The sequence below is a fragment of the Suricata suricatta genome, chromosome 9, assembly GCF_006229205.1.
Source record: "Suricata suricatta isolate VVHF042 chromosome 9, meerkat_22Aug2017_6uvM2_HiC, whole genome shotgun sequence".
Lineage (NCBI taxonomy): Eukaryota > Metazoa > Chordata > Mammalia > Carnivora > Herpestidae > Suricata > Suricata suricatta.
In genome coordinates this window covers 7,510,045-7,537,957 of record NC_043708.1, presented here as the reverse complement: position 1 = coordinate 7,537,957, position 27,913 = coordinate 7,510,045, and the positions used below count along the sequence as shown (strand labels likewise).

General features: G+C 45.5%; 2 protein-coding genes across 6 annotated transcripts in view; one reads left to right on the top strand and one right to left on the bottom strand.

Moving 5' to 3' along the window:
• ATG2B (autophagy related 2B) overlaps positions 1-2,697 on the bottom strand; it is a 78,305-nt gene extending 75,608 nt beyond the window's left edge. Inside the window, exon 1 of the mRNA XM_029950948.1 lies at positions 2,099-2,697. Within this exon, the coding sequence (XP_029806808.1) occupies positions 2,099-2,260 (162 nt within the window). The 5' untranslated portion in view covers positions 2,261-2,697. The remainder of the gene's footprint in view (positions 1-2,098) is intronic.
• A 126-nt stretch (positions 2,698-2,823) lies between these two features.
• GSKIP (GSK3B interacting protein) lies at positions 2,824-21,975 on the top strand. Of its 5 annotated transcripts, XM_029951665.1 has the most exons (5): positions 2,824-2,903; positions 12,225-12,285; positions 12,739-12,798; positions 17,370-17,628; positions 20,083-21,975. In XM_029951665.1, the coding sequence occupies exons 4-5, from the start codon at positions 17,371-17,373 to the stop codon at positions 20,242-20,244; spliced, it is 420 nt and encodes a 139-aa protein (XP_029807525.1). In that variant the 5' UTR covers positions 2,824-2,903; positions 12,225-12,285; positions 12,739-12,798; position 17,370; the 3' UTR covers positions 20,245-21,975. The 5 variants fall into 5 exon arrangements, with proteins under 5 accessions (XP_029807525.1, XP_029807524.1, XP_029807526.1 ...); XM_029951664.1 differs by lacking the exon at positions 12,739-12,798; XM_029951666.1 differs by lacking the exons at positions 12,225-12,285; positions 12,739-12,798 and having other exon boundaries at positions 2,833-2,903.
• Positions 21,976-27,913: the final 5,938 nt, after the last annotated feature.

Sequence of the window (27,913 nt, the reverse complement as noted above, 5' to 3'; positions counted from 1 at the left end):
GTTGAAGGGGAAGGGGGAGGGGGGAAAAGAGGTGGTGGTGATGGTGGAGGGCACTTAAGGGGAAGAGCACTGGGTGTTGTATGGAAAACAACTTGACAATAAACTATTATGGAAAAAAAATAAAAATAAAAGGAAGAGAATCACAGAAGGGCAAGAAAAAAAATAAAAAAATAAAATGAAATAATAATACCCGTATTATAAGATCAATGTGAAAAGTCATTAAAGAAAAATTCATACAGTCATTCAACCCACAAATGACAATTCATGAATAAATGTCCTATCCAGGGCGCCCGGGTGGCTCAGTTAAGCGCCTGACTTCAGCACCGGTCATATCTCACGGTTTGTGATTTCAAGCCTGTGTGGGGCCCCTGTGCTGACAGCGCAGAGCCTGGAGCCTGCTTCCTATTCTGTGTCTCCTCGCTCTCTGCCCCTCCCCCACTAGTGCTCGCTCGCTCTCTCTCTCTCTCTCAAAAATAGAGGTTTAAAAAAATTTTAGTAAAATGAATAAGTGTCCAATCCTCCTCCAAGAGAGCTTATTCATACCTATACCAAACGTATAAACTCATGGGTCACCGAACTTAAAACTATCCATCACAATCCCTACCTTCTAAGGACTACAGCAATACTGTACCCTGACACAGTGCCCAGCATGGACTGTATATCCCATTACTGTGTACTAAATTCAGGTGAATGACTACGTCCATGGTCACTGGGCTAACCGGAGCCTGCGCTGGCCTGATGTAGCCAGGTGCGGGGCTGGGTCTACTCAACGAGGGCTCTTGCCACGACCACCTGTGCTCTCCCTAGTTATGTCACTTACTTCGCTAAGAAAAATTACACACTTATTCATATAAACAAAGTACAAAATAATTGAAGGGTCATAATAAAGTGTTACCTGTAATTTGAAATTTTCAGCTTTCTGTGGCTAAAGAAGTCATTACTCTGTTAAAATACTTTCAAGGAAAAGAGCACTTAAGGGTTTTTTTAACTGCCAGCAGCCAACGCTAGCACAGCAAGTAAAGGGTTGAGGGAAGCAGAAACGCTATCCCATGTCCCATGCGTGTTCAAGTCTGAGCTGAATACAGTGTAAGAAGACTACTATGCCCTGTACACACAAATGCAGGGATATCCAAATGTGGGGAGTTAAAAAAATTTTCTTAATGTTTATTTATTATGAGACAGAGAGAAACGAAGCATGAGTAGGGAGGGGCAGAGAGAGAGAGGGAGACACAGAATCCGAACCAGGCTCCAGGCTCCCAGCTGTCAGCACAGAGCCCAGCACAGGGCTTGGACTCTAAGGCACCAACCACGAGATCATGACCTGAGCTGAAGTGGGACGTTTAGCCGACTGAACCACCCAGGCGCCCCTGAACGTGGGGAGTTTACACGTGAGGCACCTGTAAGAACCACGGAGTCAACTAACAGCCTCTGGATAACAAGCCGACAACAGGTTTTTTTAAAAGGTCTGAAACTCGCAGCTTCAGCGCTTTTGCAACACCTGTTTGCCATCTGCCATGTGAAGCGAATAAGCCTAACTCCAAGGCACCACCCGTCCCCCTCCCCGGGCCACAGGGCCACTCGCAGGTGGGCCCTATAGACGTGAGGCCTTCACCTGACCTTCCTTCCAGATGACAGACCGCGGGGTTCAAGCAGCCCACCCAGAATAAAGAAGTAGCTACGAGTCTGACATCCCGAAGGTCCTCCCCCCAGCCTCCATCCTTCCAGGGTGTCCTCCCACCAAACAGGACTGGTTTGAGACCCCTGCTACCCCAGGGACAGGACTGGTCACTTCCTTCCAGGGACCCCTTGCGGCCAGCGTCAAACCACCGCCCCCCAAAATCACTGACAGTTGTAACTGCTGCCCTCCGTGGAGACGCGTTCACGTCTGTTAAGTTTCGGAAACACGTGATTCGGGGACGCAAACTTGCTAGACCCGGGTTAAACACTTGAACACGTTTCCGTGAGCCCCTGCCACACTGGACTAGGAGCCCGGCAATTCCCAGGGAGGGACGGCACGTCGCCAGTGCCGGGGGACACCCGTTCAAACCGCCGGAAGGAGGGCAGCGAGACCCTCGCGGCCGGCCCCAGCGGCTCTTACCCATTTGTCCAGGGGGACTTGGGCGAGGGAGCCGGTGCCCTGGTACAGGTCCAGGCTGAGCTGCTCCAGGCTCAGCTTCTCCTGCAGGAAGTGACCCAGGTACCGCTGCAGGAGGTACCGACAGGCCCTCTTCTTGATGGACTCCGAAAACGGCCAAGGCATGATGACGGCTGGCCGCGGGGCCCGCGGGGTCTACAGGCGGCGACTCCTGCCCTGGGGCCCAGGCTCCGGCTCCAGGCCGCTGCGGTCGCGCCTCGGGTCCCGGCCGGCGTCCCCGGTCCGCGGCGGGGCCTAAGCCCGGGACGGCCCCTCCATGCCCGCTCGGCGCCGGGCGTCCCTCAGGGCGACCCCATCGCTGGTGCCGCGTCGCTCGCAATAGGCCCGGCGGAGACCAGGCGCGGGGGCGTCCCCGTCGTCCCGGGCCCGGGGGACCTCCGGGAGGATCCTACTCGGCACGGAGAGGGGATGCAAGAGGACACGCGGGGAGGCGACAGGGCCTGAGGCAGGTACCGAGGCGGACTCCGCCACCGCCGCCGCGCGTCGAATTTGTTGTCATCCGCGGGGCGCGCTCCCGGCTCCGGGACGCTCCCGGCGCGTTCGCGAGACTCACGCTCGCTGCGCGCGGCCGGTCCCTGGCGGAAGTGACGCCACACTAGGGCTGAGGAGGCGGGGAGAAGGGTCCAGGAGGGAGCGGTTCCGGCTCCGAGGGGGCGGGGCGAGGGCGAGGGCGGGGGGCGGGACGGCGCCACGGGGCCGCTCCAGATGCCCCGGGAGGTAGGAAGAGGAGGACGGCGGGCGCGCGCAGGTGAGCTGTCGCGGGGCTGGATGCGGACCGGCGCCCGCCATAAGGGACTCGGGGTCGCCCTGGAGCCCTGCGAGCGGGACGCAGCGCAGCGGGCCGGGCCTGGGGGGGCGACGGCGGAAGGGGCCCAGTGTCCGGGGTGACAGGGGTCTGGGACGTGCGTTTGGCTTGGGTCGTCCGGTCACCCGGGACCCTGACCCCGGAAACGGGCGCCAGGAGCTTCGCGGGCCCCACGCGGAGGGCTGCGGCGTCTCCCCGTCCTTCCCGCCCCCGGTATTGACCGGTGCCCATTGTCAGCAAGTTAAGCGTCCCCCGCCTCTTTCGGGTATTGTTTCCAGAGCTTGGTCCTCAGTACCGTTGGGCTAGCGGCTTGCGGTTTCCCGAGCGCTGTCTTCGTGCGGGGTGTGCTGCACCGGCGACCGGGAAACTTGAGTTCGGGAGGCTTCTGTGGGCAGAACTGCTCTCTCTGGCCACTGCCAGAGCCTCCGGACTCCGCGGAAACCTGGGCGAAGTACTGGTGCTGCTCTGGGAATCTGCGCAATCGTATTTCCGCCTTCAATGAGGGGGAAACTCCTTGCAGAGGCCGAGGCGGCCGTTAACTTGGTCACCCCCCCCGCCCGAAAGGCCTGCGTGCGGGCGATCGGTGTCCTGGAGGCCAGATGCCCGGGGTTAGAATCCACACTAGCCGAACTTGAAATTGGGGACGAACCTAAGCAGAGCCGAGATACATCCGGTTTGGTTAAGACGGCCGGTTGAAGATTTCGCTGAAACGTGGGTAACTTCCACAAATGCCTTAGAAACACCGAGACCGCCCCGAGGTGTTGACAGATGAGAGCAGCTCCGGTTCCCCTTTTCCTCAACCACCTTCTCATTTGAGAACCAGCGGTTTCTCTCGTATGATTGTAAGCGCGGCTTGAATTGTTAGCCCCCCACGTTCTTTGTAGACTTGCTCCAGGCAGTCTCGGTAACTTTCAGTTCCCTTGCTCTTTATTCACTCAGAAATATTTCCTTAGGACCCATTAAATTGTGGTCTCCGCAGTTGGGGATGTGGAAAAGGTAGAAAAGAGCCCGAGGAGTATGTGTTCTCTAGCGAAAGGGCCATTCCTGTATTCGGTAAGTATTGATGTGCCGAGTGCCCTGTGCCAGGGACTGGTCTCCGTGCTGGGGATGCAGCGTGAACGGAGGTCTCTGGCCTCATGGAGCTTAACATTTTATTGAAAGGAAGGGAAACTAACTAAATAGTGTATCGTATGCCATGTGCCCCTAAGCGCTGTAGAAAAAAAGTAATGTGATATAAAGAGAATGAAGAAGGAAGAGACCACTTTTACATAGAGGGGGCTAAGAGAAGGCCTGACTTATTTAAGAAGGTGATGTTTTAAAAGAGACTTGGAGAGAAGCGCCTGGGTGGCTCCGTTGGTTAAGCAGCCGAGTGGTCTCACAGTTCGTGGGTTCGAGCCCCGCATCGGGCTCTGTGCTGACAGCTCAGAGCCTGGAGCCTGCTTTGGATTCTGTGTCTCCCTCTCTCTCTGACTCTTGCCTGCTCATGCTCTGTGTGTGTGTGTGTCTCTCTCTCTCTCTCAAAAATAAATAAATGTTAAAAAATAAATTAAAAATAATAAAATAAAATTAATTAATTAATTTTTAAAAAAGAGACTTGGATAAAGTGGGGAGCAAGGCATGGGACTACCTGGAAGAGCTGTTTCCCAGGGGAGGGGAACAGCGTCTGCAGACCCCACAGCAAGGGCATGCTTGGCGAAATCAAGGAACATGAGCAGCGAGCGAAGAGGAGTAGAAGTTGGGGCCTGGAGGGGGGGCAGGCCTTATAGAGCCCCGTAAGGACTTCGGCCTTTTCCTCGGGGTGGGTAAATGGGTTAGAGGAGAGGAGTGACGTGATCTGGCCTCAGTGTCCACAGGGCCCTGCTGACTGCGGTGTGGACGTGGGAGGACTGAAGGAGGAAAGGCCAGACCGGGTAGAGGGAGGTATTGTGGTAATCCAGGCAGTGGAAGGCAGCGGCTTGGACTGGAGTGGTAGTGGTGAAGGTAGGAAGAAGCAGTTAAATTCTGGGTCTATTTTGAGGATGATAAGTAAGATGTGTGTATGAATAATAATTATATTTGCCATCAAAGGAGTAGAAACGAAGCAATGAAAAAGTGGGATCTCAATGGCTGGGAGTTAGAATAGGCCTTGGAAGATCTGAACTGGACTTTTGACAAATGGATACACTTGACTTCTTTCAAGTCCAAATGATAAGTGACTTCCTTTGGAATATAGAATTGCCTTCAGGCTGTCGGAAATTTCCATCAGTAAAAAATAAAAATTGGAAGATTTTACAACAATGGACGTGCGCCCTATGAGCATTAAGGGTGTTGCCTTGTACATTCTATGCTTTCTAGGAGAAATTCAGCATAAACGTTAAGGCTTAAGATGTAGCCTTATTATACCTTTAGCTCAAATAGGGTATGAACGCACCCTAAGTCCAAGTGTGACACTATATTGGTGTTTTCATCCAAGACGGAGGACTATCACAAAATGTTAACACCTAGTGCTAATTAAATGAGGAAAGTGCAGAAACACTGTCAACTTTTTAAGAATTCTGTAAAAGGCTTTGAAGTGACAGGTTCAAAGCTGCACACCAGAGCTACGTACATCCTTCAGAGAAATCCACATTAACGTGTGAAGCAAAAGGGAAGTGCGTGAAATGCTGTTGGCCTTTTGAGCCTTGCACTTGAGGGAACGGGAATATTGGCCGTGGGGTTCTCACGTTGCATGCTTCTGGGGGCTGCACAAGACAGCAGCAGCCACAGCACTTTACATGATGTCAGAAGCACCAGACTCAGAGTTAAGTGGCTTGAGTTTCAGAGTCAGGTCTTTAACGATCTTTTAAATATGTAATAATTGACAGATACTGTTTCCCGAGCTTAACACCGTGCTAAGCACTTTCCATATACTCACTCATTTAGTACTTGTGGTAACCCTCTAGGTAGGTGCTGTGGTTAGCCTCCTTTTAGAGGGGAAGGAGTGCGTGACTACAGAGATTCAAGTATCTTGTCCCAAGTCTCAGAGTAGAGCTCAGAGTCTTGCCCTGTTCAAGACCCTTTAACTACCACACTGCACTGGCCACTTCTTGTTCACATCAAGAGGATTTTCCGGACTGAAAATAAAATAAAAGTAATCATGAGTAAGATACTGCGGTCTGGCCCTCTGTGGAGTGCTGCAATGTCAGCTGTAAAGTCAGACTCTCAAAAGTGAAATTTGAATTCCGTATACTGCTCTTGAAATCATGCCCCCTCTCTTCTTTTGCCATGCTGTATATATGAACTGTGTTTGGTCATCAAGGACAGAGCCACAGTCTTTTTTCAGCTCTTTGATGCTGTGAACCTGTGATGAAACACAGCAAAGCCTACTAAAGGAAGTCGAGAATGAACACGTTAGTGACAAATAGCTTGATAACCAGTCCATAAATCCTCCAAAACACTCACATAGCACAAAGATTGTACCAACCGATGAAGTAAGAGCCTGTTCCTAAATAATTGGTGTATGATGTTGTAAGGAGTCATTTTGGAAACTTTAGACAAGGTGATGCAATCTATCAGAATAACTGATAGCACCCGTGAGGTATTCCAATTTTTGAAGGTGCTGGCAATGGAACGTTGCTCAGAACCTGGTAGAGAGCCAATTTAGAGTTGAAATGGAGAGCAGAGAGGTGTTCTGTTTTATCTCTCTTTAGATATTGATTTCTCTTATTTTTGCTTATACTGTACTTTATATTAAGTATAGAACCAAATCCTCTGTATAACTTGGAGGATTGCATGGAAATCATCTAATGCCAGGAGGATTTTTTTAAGCATTTGATATTTGACTCTCTTCTTGGAATTTCATGTACAGTTTCTGGTTTTGAGGGAAAGATTGTTTACAGGGGTATAGTGTTGATGCTTGCTTATAGTTTAAAAAGCTTCTCAAATTAATGCTGTTTGTATATTTCTTCACTATTAGCTCTCTCCATAATCAACAAAAGCACAGTATAATTCTGTTGGCTTGATTTGTTATTACTCAGTTGTATATATGTGTCTCTGTCACTGTTGGAAATGGGGTGCAGAGTAATTTTATAAATCAGTGTATAAATGGAAAAATAGGCCATTTTTCTTTGAATTACAAATACTGCAGGTGGTTAAGCCTCCAACTTCAGCTCAGGCCATGATCTCACAGTTCATGAGTTCGAGCCCCGAGTCGGGCTCCGTGCTGACAGCTCAGAGCCTGGAGCCTGCTTCAGATTCTGTGTCTCCCTCTCTCTCTATGCTGCCCCCTGCTCATGCTCTGTCTCTCTCTCTCTCTCAAAAATAAATAAACATTAAAAAATATTTTAATAAAATAAAATACTGTATATTTGTAATACTATAAATTATTCTGATTTTAATTTCAAAACACACATCTTAGATCTATTGAAAACACATAAAATGTTATGTGTTAACAGAAAATAAAGATTTAACTAGCTTTAGTCTTGGCTAATTTCTGCATAGTGCTAATTATAATTAATCAACTTTATTCATCTTTACTTTCAAAACACTTGTTGAAATGCAGATAAATTCAGACCTCTCATTCCACTTGAACCTGAAGCTACCAGTTACTTTCACTATCTCAATAGCTTGGCTTCTCTAAGAATGTTTCCGCTTCTACACCTTCAACTTTCTAACATATCACATTTTCAAAACACATTGGTCTGATTGCAAACACAATACATGTCCTTTTTGCCATAGAAAAATGAGAAGATAAAAAATTAAGAGGTTGGGAATAGAGGACTTAGAAATCAGTATCTTGATAAGCAGTTTCATGGTTATCATATCTTCCAAAAACACTACCACAGCTCCCAAACCATAACAACAGGTGGAGAGAGAGCTATCAATAATTACCTTAGCTTTTTGCAAAGAACAGTATCCTCCCTGGAGTGGGAGGAGGTGTAAAGACTTAGAGAAGTCTAACTCCCGACTCACCTGCCACCCTCTACTAGCTTCCACCTCTGCTCATTACTGTTACGCCCCTAGCTAGACCCAGCACCTGGAATTTTAAGCTTTAGAGTTACTTTCTAAGGTTAGTGCAGCACTTCTTTTACTTCTCACTCAAATATTTTTATCAGAAGCAAAGGAAACTCTAGGGGCCTGGAGGCATAACCTGAAGAAGATATGGCTTAAGACCTCCATGTGCTTTAAAGCCGCAGGCAATTCGGCGCCATACTACACAATACTGTTACCATCACAGTGGTATTTATTTGGGGGGAATGCGTACAGTGTTTATTCTGTGGCTTTGTATGCCCCTTGTCCCAGGGCCAAGTACCCCAGCTTGAGAAGCAGAGTGAGAATGTTTTCTTTGGTTTATTCATTCAGTAAATACTCAGTGAAGAGGCACCTGTCTGTCTCAGTCAGTGGCACATGAGACGCTTGATCTCGGGATCATGAGTTCGAGCCCCACATTGGGTGTAGAGATTATAAATAAATAAACTTAAAATATATATATATTCAGGGACGACCTGCCTTATGGGTGATGCTGTGCTGGTGCTGGTGATCACAGGCTCTGGTTTGCAATGAAGTATGCAAACCAGCAGCACCGATGCAAAGGAAGAAGGACGTAACGGTTCACTCTTTCTTGAAATCAGATACAGAGTCCTGAAATAAATGTGTCTGAGCTGAATTTTGAAGAATTAAAAGCCTGAAAGTACAACTCAACTTTGAACAATGCAGACACCAACCCTTATGTAGTTGAAAATCCAGTTAGAACTTTTGACTCCCCAAACTCTTACCCAATAGCTTACTGTTGACCTAAAGTCATACCAATGATATAAACAGTTAACATACATTTTGTATGTCACACATATTATATGCTGTATTTTCAACAATAAAGTAGAGAAAAAAGTGTTAAGAAAGTTACAAAGAAAATAAATTTACAGTACAATACTTTGTTTAAAAATCTGCATATAAATGGTTCAAACTTATGTTGTTCAAGAGTCACCTGTAGTGTCAAAATATGATGTTTTCTAAGTTTGAACTGCGGGTCTTATTCAAACATAGTAAGCATGTGTCAGAAATGTGTTTAACTCCCTAGAGTGAGTCACGAGAATAGAAGGCACAGCCTAAGGAATACAGTTAGCGAAGTGGTAACAGCCATGTAACAGTACAGATGGTAGCCACACTTATGGTAAACACCACATAGGTATGAACTTGTCACATCACTGAGTTATACACCTGAGACTAATGTTGTATGTAACTAGACTTAAATTTGTTTACTTTATTTAATTCATTAATGAAGGAACTGGTAAGGTGGTAAAGTTGATCCAAAGTAATACGGGAAAGGGGTGGGTGCCTGGTTGGCTTGGTTAGTGGACAATATGACTCTTGACCTTGGGGTCATGAGTTTGAGCCCTATGTTGAGTGTAGCGATTACTTAAATATTAATATATGGGAGAGTCCAAAATCACTGAAGGAAAAACTGAGAAATAAGATGACAAAGTTAGCTCAAAGCTGGCTACTGGGATATGCACTCCTGGCAAAGGCAGAGAAACAGGGCCCAAATCTCCCCTTCCATCTGAGACAGTAAGAAAGTGGGCAAAAATATATGGGAGAAAAAAGACTTTTAAGACTTTCGGGATCATACAGTGAAGAACACTGATCCCTGAGAGGCTAGGTACGAATGAGGTGAGCCCATTGCCCCAGCTTCTTGCCTCGAGAATTTCTAGGCATGTTGCCAGGAGAAGAAACCCACATAGAGCCCAGTAGTCTCCCTGAATTGAGGATGTGGAGCTAGGAGTCCAGAAAGGCCAACCAACTAGCAGAGAGTTCTAGAAGGTAGAGAGCTTCGCAGAAAGCAAGAGCTGTGGAAATATACAGAGGATCCTCCTCCAGCCTGCAACTGAACACTGATCAACATGGAGGTGCGAGAAAGCTAGCCAGTAGAATTAGAGGACTTGTCAGAACTCAAACGGAACCAGGAATGTTCCTGCTTCTATCACCCAAAATGGAAAACCCCAGAATCCGCAGGACATAAGAATATTCAGAAAGGTTTATGATTCCGCATTTGGGTCGAAATTAACCAGAAGTGAAGTGTAGCTTTGATACTGCCTTTAAAAGTCTAAAAACAAGACCCAAAAGGATCAAGCTGTTTCTAGATAACTATATCCCAGAAGAATGCTCAGTAGTAATTATAGGAGTATTAAAATAACCAAGACTATACAAGGTAAAATACACATTGTCTGGCAGCCAGTAAATTACCAGGCATGCAAGGCATCAGTATACAACCTATAGTAAGAAAAATCTATAAATTAGAAACCCAGAAATAGCAAATTAGTAGACAAGGACATGAAAACAGTATTTTGTATGCTTAAAAAGCTAGAGAAAAGACTGAGCAAATTATGAGGAGAGACATGGAAAATATGTTATTTTTTGAGCCTCCAGTTGAAGAGATTAGGTGCAGCAAAAGAAAAGATTAGTGAATTTGAAGACATAGTAGCAGAAGCTATTCAAAGTGAAACACAAAGTGAAAGAGACTAAAAACATGAAAAAAGGAGTAGGACAACTTCACTTAGACTGATGTTCATTAAATTGTGGAGTCCCCAGAGAGAAGAGGGACAGATTGAAGTTTGAAGAAATAATGAACAAGGGGCGCCTGGGTAGCTCCATCGGTTGAACATCCAACTCTTGGTTTTAGCTCAGGTGATGATCTCATGATTTGGGAGTTCAAGCTCTGTGTCAGACTCTGCCTTGACAGTGCGGAGCCTGCTTGGGATTCATTCATTCATTCTCTCTCTCTCTCTCTCTCTCTCTCTCTCTCTCCCTCTCTCCCTCTCTCCCTCTCTCCCTCTCTCCCTCTCTCTCCCCCCTCCCCTTCTCTCTCTGCCCCTCCTCGATTCATGCATGCTCACACTCTCTCTCAAATAAATAAAAACTTAAAAAAAAGAAAGAATTCCCAAATTGTTCCAGATTTGTTTAAAACTGTATAAACCCTCAGATGCAAGAGACTCTGTGAACCCCAGGCAAAAGAAACGAGGAAAACTAAACCGAGAGGAATAGAGATAACAGTGACATCAGATTTCTCCTAGGAAATCATGTAAGCAAGAAAATAGAAGAGAAACATCTTTAAAGTCTTGAAAGGGGGGGAAACCCCTATTAACCGAGGATTCTCTACCCAGCAAAACTACCTTTCAGAAATGAAGGTGAAAGGAAGACTTGTGTATCTTTGAGACAAAAGCTCAAAGATTTCATTAACAGCAGATGTGCACTCTAGAAACTTAAAGGAAATCTATCAGGCAGAGGAATATGATACAAATCACAGATGCAAATGGAGACAAACATGAAGGGATGAGGAACACCAGAGATAGTAACTATACGGTTAAATATAAAATACTTTTTTCTTATGATTTCTCTGAAAAATTGTTGACTGTTTAAAACGAAAGTAGTATGTATTATAAAGTTTCTAACATATAGAAGTAGCACAAAAGTTGCATAGCATACTCTTGTAAAGTTCGTATACTCGACATGAAGTGGTGTATCACTTCAATGCTGAAGGTAGATGATAATTAAAGATGTATAGTATAAACTAAAGTAACCACTAAACCACATAAGAGTTCTAGTTCATAAGCCATCGAAGGGTATAAAATAGAATCCTAAAAAGTGGTTAGTCCAAAAGTGGGCAGAAAAATAAGGAAAGGGGAAGAGAGTACAGATGGCATAAAGAGAAAACAAGGTAGATAACAACTGTATCAATAGTTATAGTACTGTTAAATATAAATGGTCTAAACAGGCTCCGTAGCTCAGGGGTTAGAGCACTGGTCTCGTAAATGGTCTAAACACTGCAATTGAGAGGTAGAGATTGTCAGATTGGATAAAAAAGCAGGACCAAACTATATGCTGCCTAAAAGAAAACCACTTTAAATATAAAGACATTGTTTTTACCATTCTCAGGAGCATAAAGCTATTATATCAAAATCACATTTTCGCATCTGGGTATCAGCACCCTTCAGATTGGGCCATCTGTATCTAGTACTCTCCTAACATTGTCCCTGTGTTAGACTGGTTAGGCTGGTCTCCTTAGAATTCCTGACACACCCCGTGCACACTTCTGCTTATGCTCTGTCCGCTATGAGGAATTCTTCACAGCTCTCGGGTCCTTTCTGCTTTACCCATAACTTCATCTGTGCTCATTCAGGACCGGTTTTGCCTGACCTGTTCCGTGAGTCAGAGTCAAGCCCCATCATAACTGACGACTGCGTCATAGATCACAGAATGTCAGAGCTCTCAAGAGCAGTAAAGAATTTCTTGTCTGTTCCCCTTATTTTATAGGTGAGAAAACCATGAGTCCAGTGAGGTTTCATGGCCAGCCCAAGTTCATACAGGCTTAGTGGTAAGTTTGTAGCAGGACAAAAACACATCATCGCTTTCTCTAATTATCTGCCGCTCACAATTAAATACGTTTCTAGGTTATAATTATGATGCATGCACACAGCGTTAATATTTATGTACATATTTCATGTGCTTGTCTTTTCCCAAATTAAGCTGTAAGCTACCAGTAAACACCTTTAATTGGTATTCTAATGCTTAGAAAAATGCTGGATGTACATAGATGCGCAGTGAATTGTGATACTTGATTAATAAACTCAGAGTCCAAATGGACAAGATCACAAAACATAAGAAATAATCTATTACTTTTTACCATCTGAAACAATCTGGTTAACTACGCTCCACAGAGTAGCTAAGACTCAAAACATTGTTTTCTAGCATATATTTCTAGATCCTGCTACTCCTACATAGAATAAGTTTAAATTTAGTACTTTTGTATGTCCTGATTTCTTTTCAGCCATAATGTAAACTGAGTTCATTGTCACGTGAACCGTGTTATCCATGAGTATTCACAAAGGTGAGTTCACCTGTGCTGTCTGCTGCAGGAGCCAATAACTCTTTAAACTTAGATGAATGAAAGTTAAATAAAATTTGAAATTCAGTCCCTCCGTCACTCCAGCCAGATTTGCTGGTAGCTGCCGTATTCGGTGCCGACGCGGAACGTTTCCGTCACTGCACAAAGCTCTGTGGGATCTAGAGTTTGTTGATGAATTGTCTGGCCTGCAGAAAAGGAGACCAGAGGCTTTTCCCAGCTTCGTCCTGATGAGAGCCATGCTGGGAACCAGGCTGCGGCTCTGAGGGAGGTCTTGATCCTGGCAGGGTCCCTTCACCGCAATCCCCAAGCGTTTCCTCAGCCTCTGTGGTGCGGCCCTCCTCAGCCAGGTACACAGGATAATCCACGGAGAAGTCAGGGAGAATAGTTGGGTTCCTAGTTCACCTTCTCCTGTTTAAGCTCACACTTACGTGCTTCTAATACTTTAATTGTCACAGAACACGTATATAAGTATGCATAGAACAAGGCGTTTGCTCAGAGTGTTTTTAGTTACAGGAAGGCGTAACCTCAAATGTAGAAACGACTTCCTAGGTGTCCCAGTGATCAAGCTACCCCGTTGCTCCCAGTCCGTGCGTTGTCACCACCACCTGACTTCATGCTTTTGGGCTCTGAGTTCTATTTCTTCACGGGAGGATCTCTTCGGATAGGCCACTCGCCATCCAGAATCAAGTCGTTGGACAGAGCTCTCGACTCAGGATAATTGATAAGCCCCTCACCGGCCTCCGAGATGGTTCCTTTCGTTGAAACCCCTCCCCAGTATTTTCCTGCGATCATGGTACTGGAGTCACAGGATACAGAGCATGAAACTATAATTAAGGAGCCTTTCCAAAGAAAGCACTAAGCTTGGCAAGAGCTCTGAGCCTTCCTTTAAGAGAACCTAGTACTTTACATTGTCCATCTAATGTGGATATTAAAAATAAATTACCACTTCCAAACAAGAAATTCAGAAAGTGAAGTCTCTTGGACCATCTTCATAGTCCTTTCCTTCTAATAGGGCACAGACGCTGTGATAGAACAGTGGCCCCCTAGGATGTTCATGTTGTGATCCTCAGAAACTGAATATAGGACAAAGGGAACTTTGCAGGTTTGAGTAACTCTAGGGCCTTGGGTCCGGGACGTATCTTGGGGTGCCCAGGTAGGCCCAGTGTAAGTGCCAGGCTCCTTGTAAGAGGGGCGTGTGTCCAGGGTCAGAAAGAGAAGGTGTTCCCGCACAACCAGTAGGTGGCGTGGTGTGCTTTGAAGGCAGAGGAAGAGGAGCCAAGGCAACTTCTAGAAACTAGAAAAAGCAAGGAAGGAAACAGATCCTCCTTGGAAGGTTCCAGAAGTATTGCAGCCCTACTGATACCTGGATTTTAGATCTCTCTTTTCCAGAATTATAGGAAAATAAATTTGTGTTGTTTTAAGCCACTAGGTTTGTGGTCACTTGTTACATTAGCAATAGGAAACTAATACCGGCACCTGTTGCCATTCACATTGTAGAGAGCTTTGGTTAAGCACTCTCTGCGTGACAGGCACCAAAACATCAGAGTTCCATTTTTTTTAGGTTTATTTATATTGAGAGAGAGAGAGAGAGAGAGCAAGCGCACACGCATGCATGTGCAAGGAGGGGACAAAAAGAGAGGGAGGGAGGGAGGGAGGAAGGGAGAGAGAGAGAGAGAGAGAGAGAGAGAGGGAGAGGATCCCAAACAGGCTCCGTGCTATCAATGCAGAGCCTCATGCAAGGCTCCAAGACTCGATCTGAAGACCCCAGAGCTCCATTTTTGAAATCTCTTTACTTTCATAAAACTGTTGAAGAGCTAGGGACACCTGGGTGGTTCAGTCAGTTCAACCTCCAGCTCCTGATTTCAGCTCAGGTCATGATCTCACGGTTCAAGCTTTGCATGGAGCCTGCTTGGGATTCTCTTCCTCTCTCTCTGACCCTCACCCCCACCCAAATAAATAAAAAATAAAAATAAAAAACTATTGAAGAGCTAGACCAATCACTGTTTTTCATTTTGGGTAGGCTTCTAAATCAATCAGGCTTTCAATTGCCTGTGAAAGAATGGGAAATGGTTGGATTCCGTAACTGGAAAAATGTGAAGGTTGGACAGCTGTCAGGACTTTAGCTCCATTTCCCCATGTTTCTCTTAGCTCTGTTCTTCCCCATTATCAGGATCATGCTTGGGCTGGCTTCCCGGCCTCAGGACGGACACCCGGACCACTGGCGCTGTGCACTCCAGCTGCTCCAGATCAGAGTGACTGGGGGGAATTCGTGTGCTGATGAGGACAGTCGTTAGCCAGGACTGGCGTCGATCTCTCTCACGTTGTTTGGTTGCTTGATTCAGTAGGGGACAGGGGTGTTGTGCTCCCCCTTAGAAAATCTGGGTGCTATTAGGAAAGGGAAAGGACATGGATCATAAGCAAGAACCTGTTATAACCAACAAAAGATAAATTGTAATACCTTGAATACTGCTTCAGTACTAAAGTGTATCATTTTCGTGTACATACGTCATCACCAGACGTTCTGAATGTGTCTGTTTAATGCATCATGTAAAGACATTTTAGGAAAAATCTTCTAAAAGGTTGCAGTTAGGAAAGTTGTCTCTTTTTTGCGCATCGGTGCTAATTATTACGTAGCAGTTCGATGACTAACTTCACTGGCCTGTGAGGCTGCCTTCCCTCCTGGTGTTGGATTCCTCATCTTTCTCTGTCACTCTGGTCCTAACTGCAATGAATTAGACTCTTGCTCTAAAAGCTTGTCAGGCTTTCTCATCTAAACATCTTTTTTTATGTAATGATGCTTATTTCTGACATCCATAATTGAGGCACCTGTAGAGAGATGGAATTTTTAAGATAGCAGAAAAATTATATAAATGCTCATAACAAGTTGAAGAGTCATCCTGTATTCAGGACAAAAGATGCTTATTCTAGTTCAGAGAAATGAAATCTTAACCGACTTTTAAAGCCTGTGGGTAAAAAGAAACCATATTTTCTTCTGAAGAAGCCTCCCTATCTTCCAGCACAATCTGGTACTTGTTAGCTTTCCTCACTCGTACAATTCAAAGTTTAAAACCACTCGCCTGCCACGCCAGTCCCAGACCAGAAGCTAAAGCCACACAGCAGCTGGGCAGTGATGTGGGATTGAGTCAGCCTGATAAATAATATTTTTCTAATTATTTTTTTAATGTTTATTTATTTTTGAGACACACAGAGAGAAAGTGTGGGAACAGGGAGGGGCGGAGAGAGGGAGACACAGAATCCAGAGCAGGTTCCAGGCTCTGAGCTGTCAGCACAGAGCCCAATGTGGGGCTTGAACCCATGAACTGTGAGATCATGATCTGAGCCAAAGTCGGATGCTCTTAACTGGCTGAGCCACCCAGGCGCCCCAATATTTTTCAAATTATAATCTTTGGATCAGTTAAAAGAAACGGGATACATGAGTCAGTCAATAAATGTCATCCATTTCAAAAACAAAGCTACACAAAAGAAACTCCAGCTGGAACAGAGAATTAACTAGACAGATAGAGAATGCGAACTCAGAAGACAGCGTATGAAGTTTTAAAAATCTAACTACCGGATGGGAAGGCCTTCTTAAGCAAAACCCGCAGTCCAGAAGTCCTATAAGAAGCCACTGAAAGTAGTGTAATGTAGGAGGGTAGAATTTGAATTCTGGTCTCAGATGATCAGAGTTCATTTCCATTTCTGTTTTTTACAGCTCTATGATCTTAGAAATATCCAAATAGATGTAAATATCCAAAAATATCCAAAAGATATTTCCAAATATCCAAAAAGATGTTTCATCAAAAAAATTATACTCAAAACAGTGAGGCATCATTCTGCCTCTCAAATGGGTAAGTATTAGAAACGGTTGTAAAGAGGGTAGTGAAAGAGAGTATAGTCCCTCATATCCTGTTCACAGAGTATAGATCAGTCCAGCCTTTTTCTTTTTTTAAGGTGAATCAGCAGTATCTGTTGAAAATTATAATGGGCATACCCTTTGACTGAGCAATTGCGATTTTAAATATCTAAGCTAGAAAAATACCCATTAGCAAGAAGAACATACTAGGATTTTTACTGAGACATTGTTTGAAATAGCTCAAAGCTCATATTCTAAATGAGTATCACCATGGGAACTCACCTTTGGGGGAGGAGTGGAAAACCTAGATCTCTTTTTGAAAATCTGTACATGTCTGTGAAAAACAATCAAAAATAGTTTTAATTTTTTTTAAGGTTTATTGATTTTTGAGAGAGAACGAGCAGGGGAGGGACAGAGAAGGAGGGAGACACAGAATCGGAAGCAGCCTCCAGGCTCTGAACTGTCAGCCCAGAGCCCCACTCAGGGCTCAGACCCACAAACCGTGAGATCATGACCTGAGCCGAAGTCGGACCCTTGACCAACTGAGCCACCCCAGCTCCCCCCGCAAAAATGGTTTTTGACACTATTTTCCCTAAAAGTTGTTATTAACTAGTTACTGTTTTCTGTTGAGGCGTAGCTACTTCTAAACAAGAATATTTGGAATGTCTGTCTGTGAACCTGTTCCGTGTCTTCGCTGCAGAATGGAAACAGACTGCAATCCCGTGGGGCTGAGCAGCATGTCAGGACTGGAGGAAGATGCGGAGCTTAATGGTTTTGGAGGAGCTGACATGAAGGACATGAAGCTGGAGGCCGAGGCGGTTGTGAGCGATGTTCTCTTCGCCGTCAACAACATGTTTGTCTCAAAAACGCTGCGCTGCGCCGACGACGTGGCCTACATCAACGTGGAAACGAGGGAGGGGAGCAGGTACTGCCTGGAGCTCACCGAAGCCGGGCTCAGGGTAAGGCGCCTTGCTTTCTAGGAAAAAAAAAAGGTTTTTTTGCTGTCTTCACCACTTTAGGGATCGGGGTGCGGGAGGAGTGGTCACTGAGACCCCTCAGCAGCTCCAAGATTTTTGTAAGGAAACTTTTTTCCCTAGGAATTCTTCCTCATTCTAAAGTTTTTCGCTCAACCTGGGGAAATTGCATTTTTTGAAAAAGAAACAGCTTTAGATTTGTAGAATGTTGCTTTGTTTTGATCATCACCCCCCAAAGTTAACTTATTTCTTGTCTGTAGCTAAATATGTCCACCCAAATTAGGCGTCTCTACACTGGATGAGTTTTGCAATCATTGTATTAAGAGATTCTTTTCCCAACTCTTATAAAATGTCTTTTCTGGGGCGCCCCGGTGGCTTGGGCTGGTGAGCATCCGACTCTTGATTTCGGCTCAGGTCGTGATCCCAGGGTCGTGGGATTGACATCTGCGTTAGGCTCTATGCTGAGCTCAGAGCCTGCGTGGGATTCTGTCTCCACCCACCCCCCCTCGCCCCTCCCCTGCTCCCATGCTCGCTCTCTCAGTAAATAAATAAACTTTAAAAAAAACAGAAATAGGCACCTCAAAAGTAGAGATAAATGACCCTGCATAAATTAATTCCATCTTACATGGATTAATTCTGAGGTGGCCTTGTGGAGGTAGGAAGGATTCTGATCAGAGTCCAAACCTAATGTGAATTTGAGTGATCTCGGGTGAGCCATTCTACCTCTCTGAGTCCTTGCTTCTTTATCTAGAACCTAGAGACTAGAGAAAAAAAAAAAGAAGAAAGAAAGAAAACTAAAGAGGATTTGGAGGGTGATTATATGAATAGCTTGCAGAAAGGTCTAGATCACTTAAAAACCTGGCACATAGGTATTCAGGTACTTGTTGCTGCAGACTTATTCAGTTAACTTGCTGAGCAACTGTCCTATGTCAAGAATTGGAAGTCAAACCATGAGTAAAACTTGGTCCCCGTCTGCTTGGAAGACTACAGCCCAGCACGGAAGGGAGGGGCGCACAGAAGCGTAACCCGGTGGGAAGTGCAGAGACACTACAGGTCGTCTCTAGGTAATCTGCCTCCGCTTTTCATTTAGAGCAACGACAGTGCCTCTTCTAGCCTTCTATGACTTGAGTAGATGTCACAGAAAATTAGAGTTTATGTATGGAATTCACAAGCATTAGTCGAGTCAACAAAACTGACTTCACCCTGCACCGTGCTGGTGAACCAGGATTCATCTCGTTGGGGACAAGAGCTCTCGTTGTGTTTAAAGAAAACACAGAACAGCATCCCTTTTGTCCCCCGGGCTGAGCGCCTCTTTCCCTGGCACATACGTAATGTGTCTGTAATGTTAAATTAGTAACGGGACTAATTGTAAAGCAGGATTAAAACTATCAACAACTTTCAGAACTCTTTACAAGAAGAGTCCAGATAGGGGCACCTGGGGGGCTCAGTTGGCTAAGCATCCGACTCTTGGCTTCAACTCAGGTCAAGATCTCAAGGTCATGAGATCAGGCCCCATCAGCACAGAGCCTGCTTGGGATTCTCCCTCCCACCCTCTCTCTGCCCCTCCTCCTCCTCTCTCTCTCAAAATAAATAACAACAAAAAAAAGAGTCTAAATAAATAAAGATAAAAATATGGACTGATAGGCACCTGGTTCGTTCATTTGCGCACGACTCTTGATCTCAGACTTGTGAGTTCGAGCCCCACAGTGGCTGTAGAGGTTACTTAAGAAAACAAGTGTGACTCTTGATCTCAGGCTTGGGAGTTCAAGCCATACATTGGGAATAAAGATTGCTTAAAAACAGAATCTTTTAAAAAACATTTAAAAAGTAAAAGGTAAAAAAAATTTTTTTATCCTTAAAATATGGACTGATAATACAGTATCTATTATATGCCTTTAATTAGTGATCTTTAATATGTGTGGGATTAAATAGCACATTCCAGTCTATGAAAATGAAACACTGGTTCTGTGTAGCTTTTTACATTCCCTTATAAGATCAGGAGTAGGTAAATTAAACTTTTATATTTTGAGAAAGGAATGGTAAAGAGGGCATTTTGCTGGTGGTCTTCCCATGTTTCCGATTGGTTAGAAATACGCGTATTCTAGGGGCGCACAGGGGGCTCAGTCGGTTAAGCATCCAACTCTTGGTTTCGTGACTCAGGTCATGATCTCACGGTTTCGTGAGATCAAGCCCTACCTCGGGCTCTTCACTGGCAGCATGGAGCCTGCTTGGGATGCTCTCTCTCGCTCTCTCTGCCCCTCCCCATCACACTGTCTCTGCGTCTCAAGGTAAAATAAAACTTAAAGAAGAAATCTGCCTATTCTGACTATCGATTGAGAAATCGTGTCACCAGAGAATGGCCCTATAAACACTTGGTTTTTGCTTTCTGTTCCAAGCTGAAGTCTGGTTCTTTAATTCAGTGTTGCGTTTCTCTCGTAGGTGGTAGGCTATGCATTTGACCAAGTGGACGATCACTTGCACACTCCCTATCATGAAACAGTCTACTCTTTGCTGGACACGCTGAGCCCTGCCTACCGGGAAGCATTTGGAAACGCACTCCTTCAAAGACTGGAAGCTTTAAAACGGGATGGACAGTCGTGACTGAGCTTTTTCCTTTGCAGGGGGGCTGTGCTGGCACAAAACGCTGACCTAAAGCTTGAAATTGTTACGTGTTGTCACGGTAGAAAACGCATCTTTGGTTTTAGGTCTGTCATTTCTTGCTTCAGATTTAGGCTTTTGACTCCTAATATTATTGACTAGTGGATTCTCTTTCTTAGTTTTGGGTTCATTAAGGGAATGCAGAGGCCATTGCTGGGACACCATCATTAAGACCTTCACATTTCTTCATAGAGTGTCTCCGCATCTCAAAAACCTAAGCAGTATTTCCTTCTGCTCTCACAGGACTTCGATGCTGCCAGCACTTTTACATAGGAAATTCTAGATTTGCACAGTAATGTACAGGAATTAAAATGACCTAACTTCAGACTTTGATTCAGCTTGCTAAATCAGGGGTTTACTATTAGCTTGGACTGACTTTGTAGTAGTTATTGCTACTAGCCTTACTGGAAACAAACTATCCACTAGTTTCCCCGGCACAAATTTTGAAATTCACTGCTTCACTTAATCTATTTATATTACTAATATGGACCGATAAAGATGAAGTAATTCTATACATGACTTAGCTAGTATTAAAGGGAAAACAGGGACTGAACTGATAGTTCTGAATTCCTTGTTTGCAACAGCCAGCCGACCAAGACCGTTAGCAGATGAATGTAATAATTACTCGTTTCCAAGATACTGAAGCACACAAGCAAATATAGGAACAGGCTCCATTTTTCTTAACAAAAAACATCTTCAGTGCGTGTGTGACTTAAAAGGAAGAAGATTCTGATTTCCCAGAAAACCATATGGTGGCCTGTGTTGACTCCTATCACGAATGTTTGTTTACGTGATGTACAGTCTATATTCAGAAAGTATTTTTGCTTCTGCGTTTACTTTCTACAAAGCGGCGCTCTGGGCACTCGGGCCGCGCCCCGCCCTCCCCGCCAGCTGCACAGTGTTCGTCTCCAGGCCGCGTCTGCGGTATAACGGGAGTGCATTGTATGGGTTTGGAACCAAAGGATGAATGGAGCATTCAGACACTTCATATTTAAAAAGCGGGAGACTCTGTTTTTCTATTTTATTACAGGCACGAACATTTATAAAACTCACCTGTACCATGCTGCTACATGTTTTCAAGGTCGCGTTGAATACTAAGGATTGGCGAGTCGATTTTTAGTGGTTAGTCTACAGCAGCAGCTTGTAGAAATGTTGCACTAGATTCTGCATCCGGAGCCACCTTCCCAGCTCGTCATCTGCAGACCGTCTCTCCTCACGATTCGACTGAAGACCACGAAGAGCAGACCGCCGGGTGGCCTGTGGCCGGTCTCAGCGGCAGAATCCACGGCGCGGCCCGAAGTGTGCTCGCTAGGGGCGCGGTCCTCACGCCTGCGTTTTCAGATGCTCCCTGTCCAGGCAGTGAGGTCCGACCGCAGGCCAGGTTTTCTCACGCTTAACGCTCAGGCTAAATAAATGTAAAGGATATTTGTAAAGTTTGAATAAAATTCTGTCTACTCATTTTGAGCCAAGTACGAACAAAAGTGATTGTATGTTCCGAAACTGACATTGTTCGTTTTGTGATACATGGCTGGTTCCAGGAGCTTCCGCGTCCCGTTTTCGAATTCCATATTGTTACATTTTGCTGTGATGTGATTTGCTCTTTTTATTATGATGAAAGAGAACAGAGAGAGAAGACATTAATAAAGTTATACAGATACTAAAACTTCCATTTCATCTAAATTGTTTCAAGAATTTAATCAGATAAAGTGAGCCTTGAGTTCACTCCCTAAAGAAAAAAAGGGGAAAAAAGAAAAGTCCTCTAAGTAACTCTTACAAATCAAAAAGGGAAAAATGAGAACAATGGGCAAATAATATGATTGAACAACTCCAAAAATAACAGGTGTTCAGGATGCACCTGAAAGATACACAACCTGACGAGTATCGAGCAAGAAAAATCGGGTCAGCTATGCGTTTCACCTAATAATTTAATAATTCCTCTTATTTAAATCATACCGATAAGGATTTAGGGAGGGGCACTCTTACATTGTATCGGAGGACACACTGAGACCTTTCTGGAAAACATCGGTATGAGAGCCTTTATAAAAAGCTACTCATGTATATACTCATAACATGCTAGCAATCAACACAGAGAAACGGCTCAGCAGAAGATACATTACAAGGATATTTTCTCTAATGAAAAATTGGAAAGGCTCTAAAAAGTGGTCATTAGGCCAGGTCCTCTTAATGGAAATATACGCGGCCGTTAAAAATCATGAAGAAAGGGGCCCCTGGGTGGCTAGTCTGATGAGCCTCCAACTTTGGCTCAGGTCATGATCTCACAGTTCCCAAGTTCAAGCCCTGCCTCAGGCTCTCTGCTCTCAGCACAGAGCTCCCTTCAGATCCTCTGTCCCCCCGACCTCAGCCCCTCCCCTGCTCTTGCTTGCTCGCTCTCTCTCTCTCAAAAGTGAATTTTAAAAAAGAAAAGTAAAAAATGGCAAAAGGAAAAAATTATACCATGTGAAAAAAAGATAGAAAACTGTGGTCTATCTTTGAAAAAATTACAGGAAGAATAAGATGTTCTTCAGTATTCACAGTACCTATCCCTAGTGGTAAGATAGGTGATTTCGATTTTCTTCATACTTTTTCAGTTTTTTCATTAGCTTCTATGCACTAATGCAATAAGATGTGGTTGGTGTTTCAGCCAGCTGAAGAACCTTTCTCTCACAAAAGCACCAAGCTGCCGAGTTCTGCTCAGCCCCAGGACCCCCGAAGGGGCAGTGTGACCGGAGACAGGAGAGTGCCCGCCCACCTCATCTCCCAGGACAACACCATTCCCGCCTTTCCTCCAGCCTAACCGCTGACAGTGTCCTGATCGCTAGCTTCCTCCATTGCACACCGCTCTGCTTCCTGTCCAGTGTTCAGAAACAGGATGTGCTGTTTTTGATATTTAATGTTTATTATTTTTGAGAGAGAGATGGAGCATGAGCAGGGGAAGGGCAGAAAGAGAGGGAGACACAGAATCTGAAGCAGCCTCTACGCTTCGAACTGTCAACACAGAGCCTGACTTAGGGCTCGAACCCATGAACACTGAGATCACGACCTAAGCCAAAGTCGGATGCTTAATCGACTGACCCACCCAGGCGCCCCCAGGATGTGCTGTTTGACTGTCCCGGAGAGGCAGGGTGGAAACGCAGATCCTGATGCATGTCACGTGGACTTCAGCACTCTGCTTCGGCCCCTTTGGGGGCTGGCATGGCCGAGACGTGGACAGATGGAGGGCCTTGCTCAGCACCCCACCTGTGAGTACACGTTGGGTCAGAACCCCGTCTTCCGTCTCCACCAACTCTCCCTGTCCAGTCTGTGTTAGCACAAGTATCACATGAACTCTGGCTACAGACACACCTTGTTTGATTGCACTTCACAGATAATGCGGGGGTGGAAGGGGGCAGTTCCCACAAATTAAAGGTAGGTGTGTTGCCATCATCTGTGATCAGTGAGCCTCGATGTTACTGTCATTGCTAGAGGTGCCACAAAGCATGCCCACACAGGATGCTGAGCCTTACTGATCCACTGCGTTTTGACGGCTCCGGCAACTGGCCATTTCCCATCCTTCCCCGTCTCCTTGCACCTGCCTGTTCCCCGAGCCACAGCAGTGTTGAAATTCGGCCAGAAGATAACCCCACAATGTGTGCAAGTGAAAGGAAGAATCGCACGTCTCGCATTTTCAATCAAAAGCTAGAAATGTTCAGCAAAGAAAACACAGAAAGCCAACGTAGGCCAAAAGCCTCTTGCACCAGTTAGCAGCGACGTGAAGGCAAAGGGAAAGTTCCTGAAGGAAACGTAGCGCTGCTCCAGTGAACACATGGCTGGTGAAGCAAAACAGCCTCACTGCTCATGCGGAGAAAGTGGTGGTGGTCTACACAGAAGATGAGCCACAACATTTCCCTGCGCCAGAAACCCTCCTCCAGAGCAAGGCCAACTCTTCAGTCCTGCGAGGGATGGGAGAGGTCAGGAGGCCGCAGAAGAGAAGTTCAAAGCTGGCAGAGGTTCGTCAGAGGGTTAAGGGAAGACATGGTCTCCACAACATGAAAGTACAGACCAAAGCAAGCTCTCTAGAAGATCTAGTGAAGCTAATTAATAAGGTGGCCACACTACACATTTTCCATGTGAGTGAAACAGCCTTCTATTGGAAGAAGACGCCTCTAGGATCGTGAAAGCTAGAGAGAAGTCAATGCCTGGGTCCAAAGAACGGGCTGACTTGTTAGGAGCTAACGTAGCATTGACTAAGCAGAAGCCAGTGCCCATTTACCATTCCAAAAATCCGAGGGCCCTTGAGAAGTAGGCTAAATCCACGGTGTGCTCTAGAAATGGAACAACTAAGCCTGCGTGATGGCACATCTCTTTACAACATGGTTTGCTAACTATTTTAAGCCCCTGTTGAGACCTGTTCAGGGGGAGAAACCATTTCAAAATATTACTGTTCATTGACAATGTACCTGGTCAGCCAAGAACCCTGATGGAGATGTGCAATGAAATGAACGTTATTTTCGTGCCTGTTAACAACAGGCAGGCCTCTTCAGTGCATGGATTAAGGAATAGTTTTGACTTTCAAGTCTTATTTAAGAAATCACATTTTGAAAATAAAGCGGTAGCTGTCTTCTAATTCCTGACAGATCTGAGCAAAGTAAACTGCAAACCTAAAAAGGATTCACCGTTCTCGATGCCATGAAAAACATTCATGATTCACGAGAAGAGGTCAAGATACCAAGATAGAGGAGTTTGGAGGAAATTCATTCCAACCCTCATGAATGATTTGGGGAGTTTTGAGACTTCAGCGGAGGAAGTCACTGCAGATGTGATGGAAATAGCAGGAGAATTAGAATTGGAAGGGGAGCCCAAAAGATGGCACTGAATTGCTACAGTCTCAGAATGAAACTTGAATGGGTGAGGAGTTGCTTTTTTTTTTTTAATGTTTGTTTATTTTTGAGACAGAGACAGAGAACAAGCAGGAAAAGGGCAGAGAGAGAGAGAGGGAGACACAGAATCTGAAGCAGGCTCTAGGCTCCAAGCTGACAGCACAGAGCCCAACACAGGGCTTGAACTCACAAACTGCAAGATCATGACCTGAGCCGAAGTCGGATGCCCAACCAACTGAGCCACCAGGCGCCCCGAGGAGGTGCTTCTTATGGATGAGCTAAGAAAGTGGGTTTCTCGAGATGGAATCTCCCAGTGACCGACTGTTGAGATGACAACAAAAGGTTTAGAGTGTCTCCTAAACTTAGTTCATGAGGCAGGAGCAGAGGTAAGAGGACTGACTCCAATTTTGAAAGAAGTTCAACTGTGGGTAAAACACTGTCAAACAGCATCACATGCTACAGAAATCATTCCTGAAAGGAAGAGTCAATCGATGCTGAGCAATTCGCTGTTGTCTTATTTGAAGAAACCGCCCCAGCCACCCCCAGCCTGCAGCAACCACCATCCCGGTCCGCCAGCCAGCAGCCCTCAGCGCTGCGGAAGACCCTGAACCAGCAAAAAGAGACTCACTGAGCACCCAAATAACGATTAACATTTTTTAGCAATAAAGTATTTTTTAAAGACGGCATGCACATCGCTGTTTTTAGACATAATCCTATAGCACACTTAAAACGACTACACTATAGCGGAAATACAACTGTTACATGGACTGGGGAACCAAGAAATTCATTTCACTCACTTTGCTGCAATATTCTCTTTATGGTGATGGTCTGGAAACCAAAATTCTCCAAGGTATGCCTGTATAGAAGAGCTGATTCTGAAAAAAGAAAGGAATAACAGTAAAAGAAAGGGGCGTTACTTGTTGACATAATGGAATTAATCAATAGACTCCCTCTTCCTCATCTGCCAAGGTGAAGCCAGCCGCTCACACTACGGCACAGGCTTGCTTACCTGTTAGCAGGAGCAGAAACGGTAGGAATGAAACGAAGCTGAGATATTATATAGGAACACGACCAGCTGAATAACTTTCAGAATACTTAGCTACTCAACTGCATATCAGTAGGGTTGATCTAAAAATCTAAATGAGGCATCTAGTGAATTCTGGAATATTTGAACTAACAAGTCATTTGAAAGGATGCTGAAGAATGGTTTCTTCCATCAAGTTTTGCACTGGTCTTCCATGAATATTTTTACATCTCTTTGATAAAAAAAAAAAAAAAAAAAGGTTGCCAGAAGCAAGCTGTTCCCAAAGTGAGTGGAAAATTTCAGAGTGTTAATTATTTTATCAAAACAAGCTTTAGTGAGACATATAAAAAAGAGAAGGGGGTGGAGACCAAAAAAAAAAAAGAGAGAGAGAGAGAAATGAGAGGTTCCCATTTGCAGAAGTGTGCCTTAGTCTCGAAGGAAAAAAAGCGATTTCACCTTTGGACGCCACTTCAGAAAATGCTGTCATCTGTATCTTAATCCTAACAGCCCTGTTAGACTAGTGATTTCACTCCTGTTTTACAGCCAATTTAACAGCTGAGGTAAGGTTAAAACATTGTACCAATCTCCCACAGGTGGCTGCAGAGCTGGGAGTCAAGGCCAGATCTGCTGAGAGCCCAGAACCTGGAAGCTGTATGGAATGCCTGGGTCACTTCCATTTTCTGAAGCCATCAGTTAACTATATGCACACACATACGTGCAGGGGCGCCTGGGTGGCTCGGTCAGTTAAGCTGCTAACTCCTGATTTCTGTTGGGGTCATGATCTCACCACTGGTGAGTTCAAGCCCTGCAACGGGCTCCTGCTGACAGTGCAGAGGCTGCTTGGGATTCTCCCCCCACCCCCCCCACACCCGCTCTCTTCCTCTCCCCTGTCTATCCTTCCCCCATGCTCTCTTTCTCAAAATAAATAAGGATACACACACACGCGTGCAAAAAGAAATTGCTGCATGTGTTGAATATTTACATTTAACAAGTTATCGTGTGTAGCACAAAGCATTTCAATAGAATCAGACTGTTACCGACAAGGGCAGCATGTATAGTCCACAAACAAGGTCATTTGTGGCCCTGCGATAAGACAAACTGAATGTCATCTTTTAGTTTGTAGGTTTAGCCGGGCACCTGCGTGTAGAATCTCATTTGGAAAGATCAAAAGCCTACGTTCCACCCCTTTAGGACGGTGGATGACGGGCTGCCGCCACCCCTGCCCGCCCCCAGGTCTTCCGGAACTGCCACCAGACAGCCCCTAAAGCCAGCTGAGCCCCACGGATCAAGCAGCAACTGGCTCTACAGGGAGGACCACACACACCGTCCTGGACACGAAACTCTACGGCCACCGCCGCTCTTTGCGCTGCAGGATTGTCACTGCCTCCCGTCAGTGACATCCCACTGGGCAACCGTGCCGTCAGGTTTCCTTGTTCGGCAGACTGAGCAGTACTTTCCGTCCTCCGCGTCGGGTGACCCCTGGGGCGTGTTTCCAGCTTCAGAATCGAAGAGATGAAAGGGAGCAGGGGTCGCTTGGCCCCTGTGGCAAGGCCTCCGGAGGCCCCGAAAGAGAACTCGCCCGGCAGGCGAGCACAGCGGACACACCACCCCGGCCGCAGGGCCCAGCAGAGCCCACCCGGCGCGGGACATCGGCAGCCCCGCCCCGGCCCCGGGAACGGCCCGCCCCGCGCCCTAGGCCCCGCCCGCCCCGGGAACGGCCCGCCCCCACCCT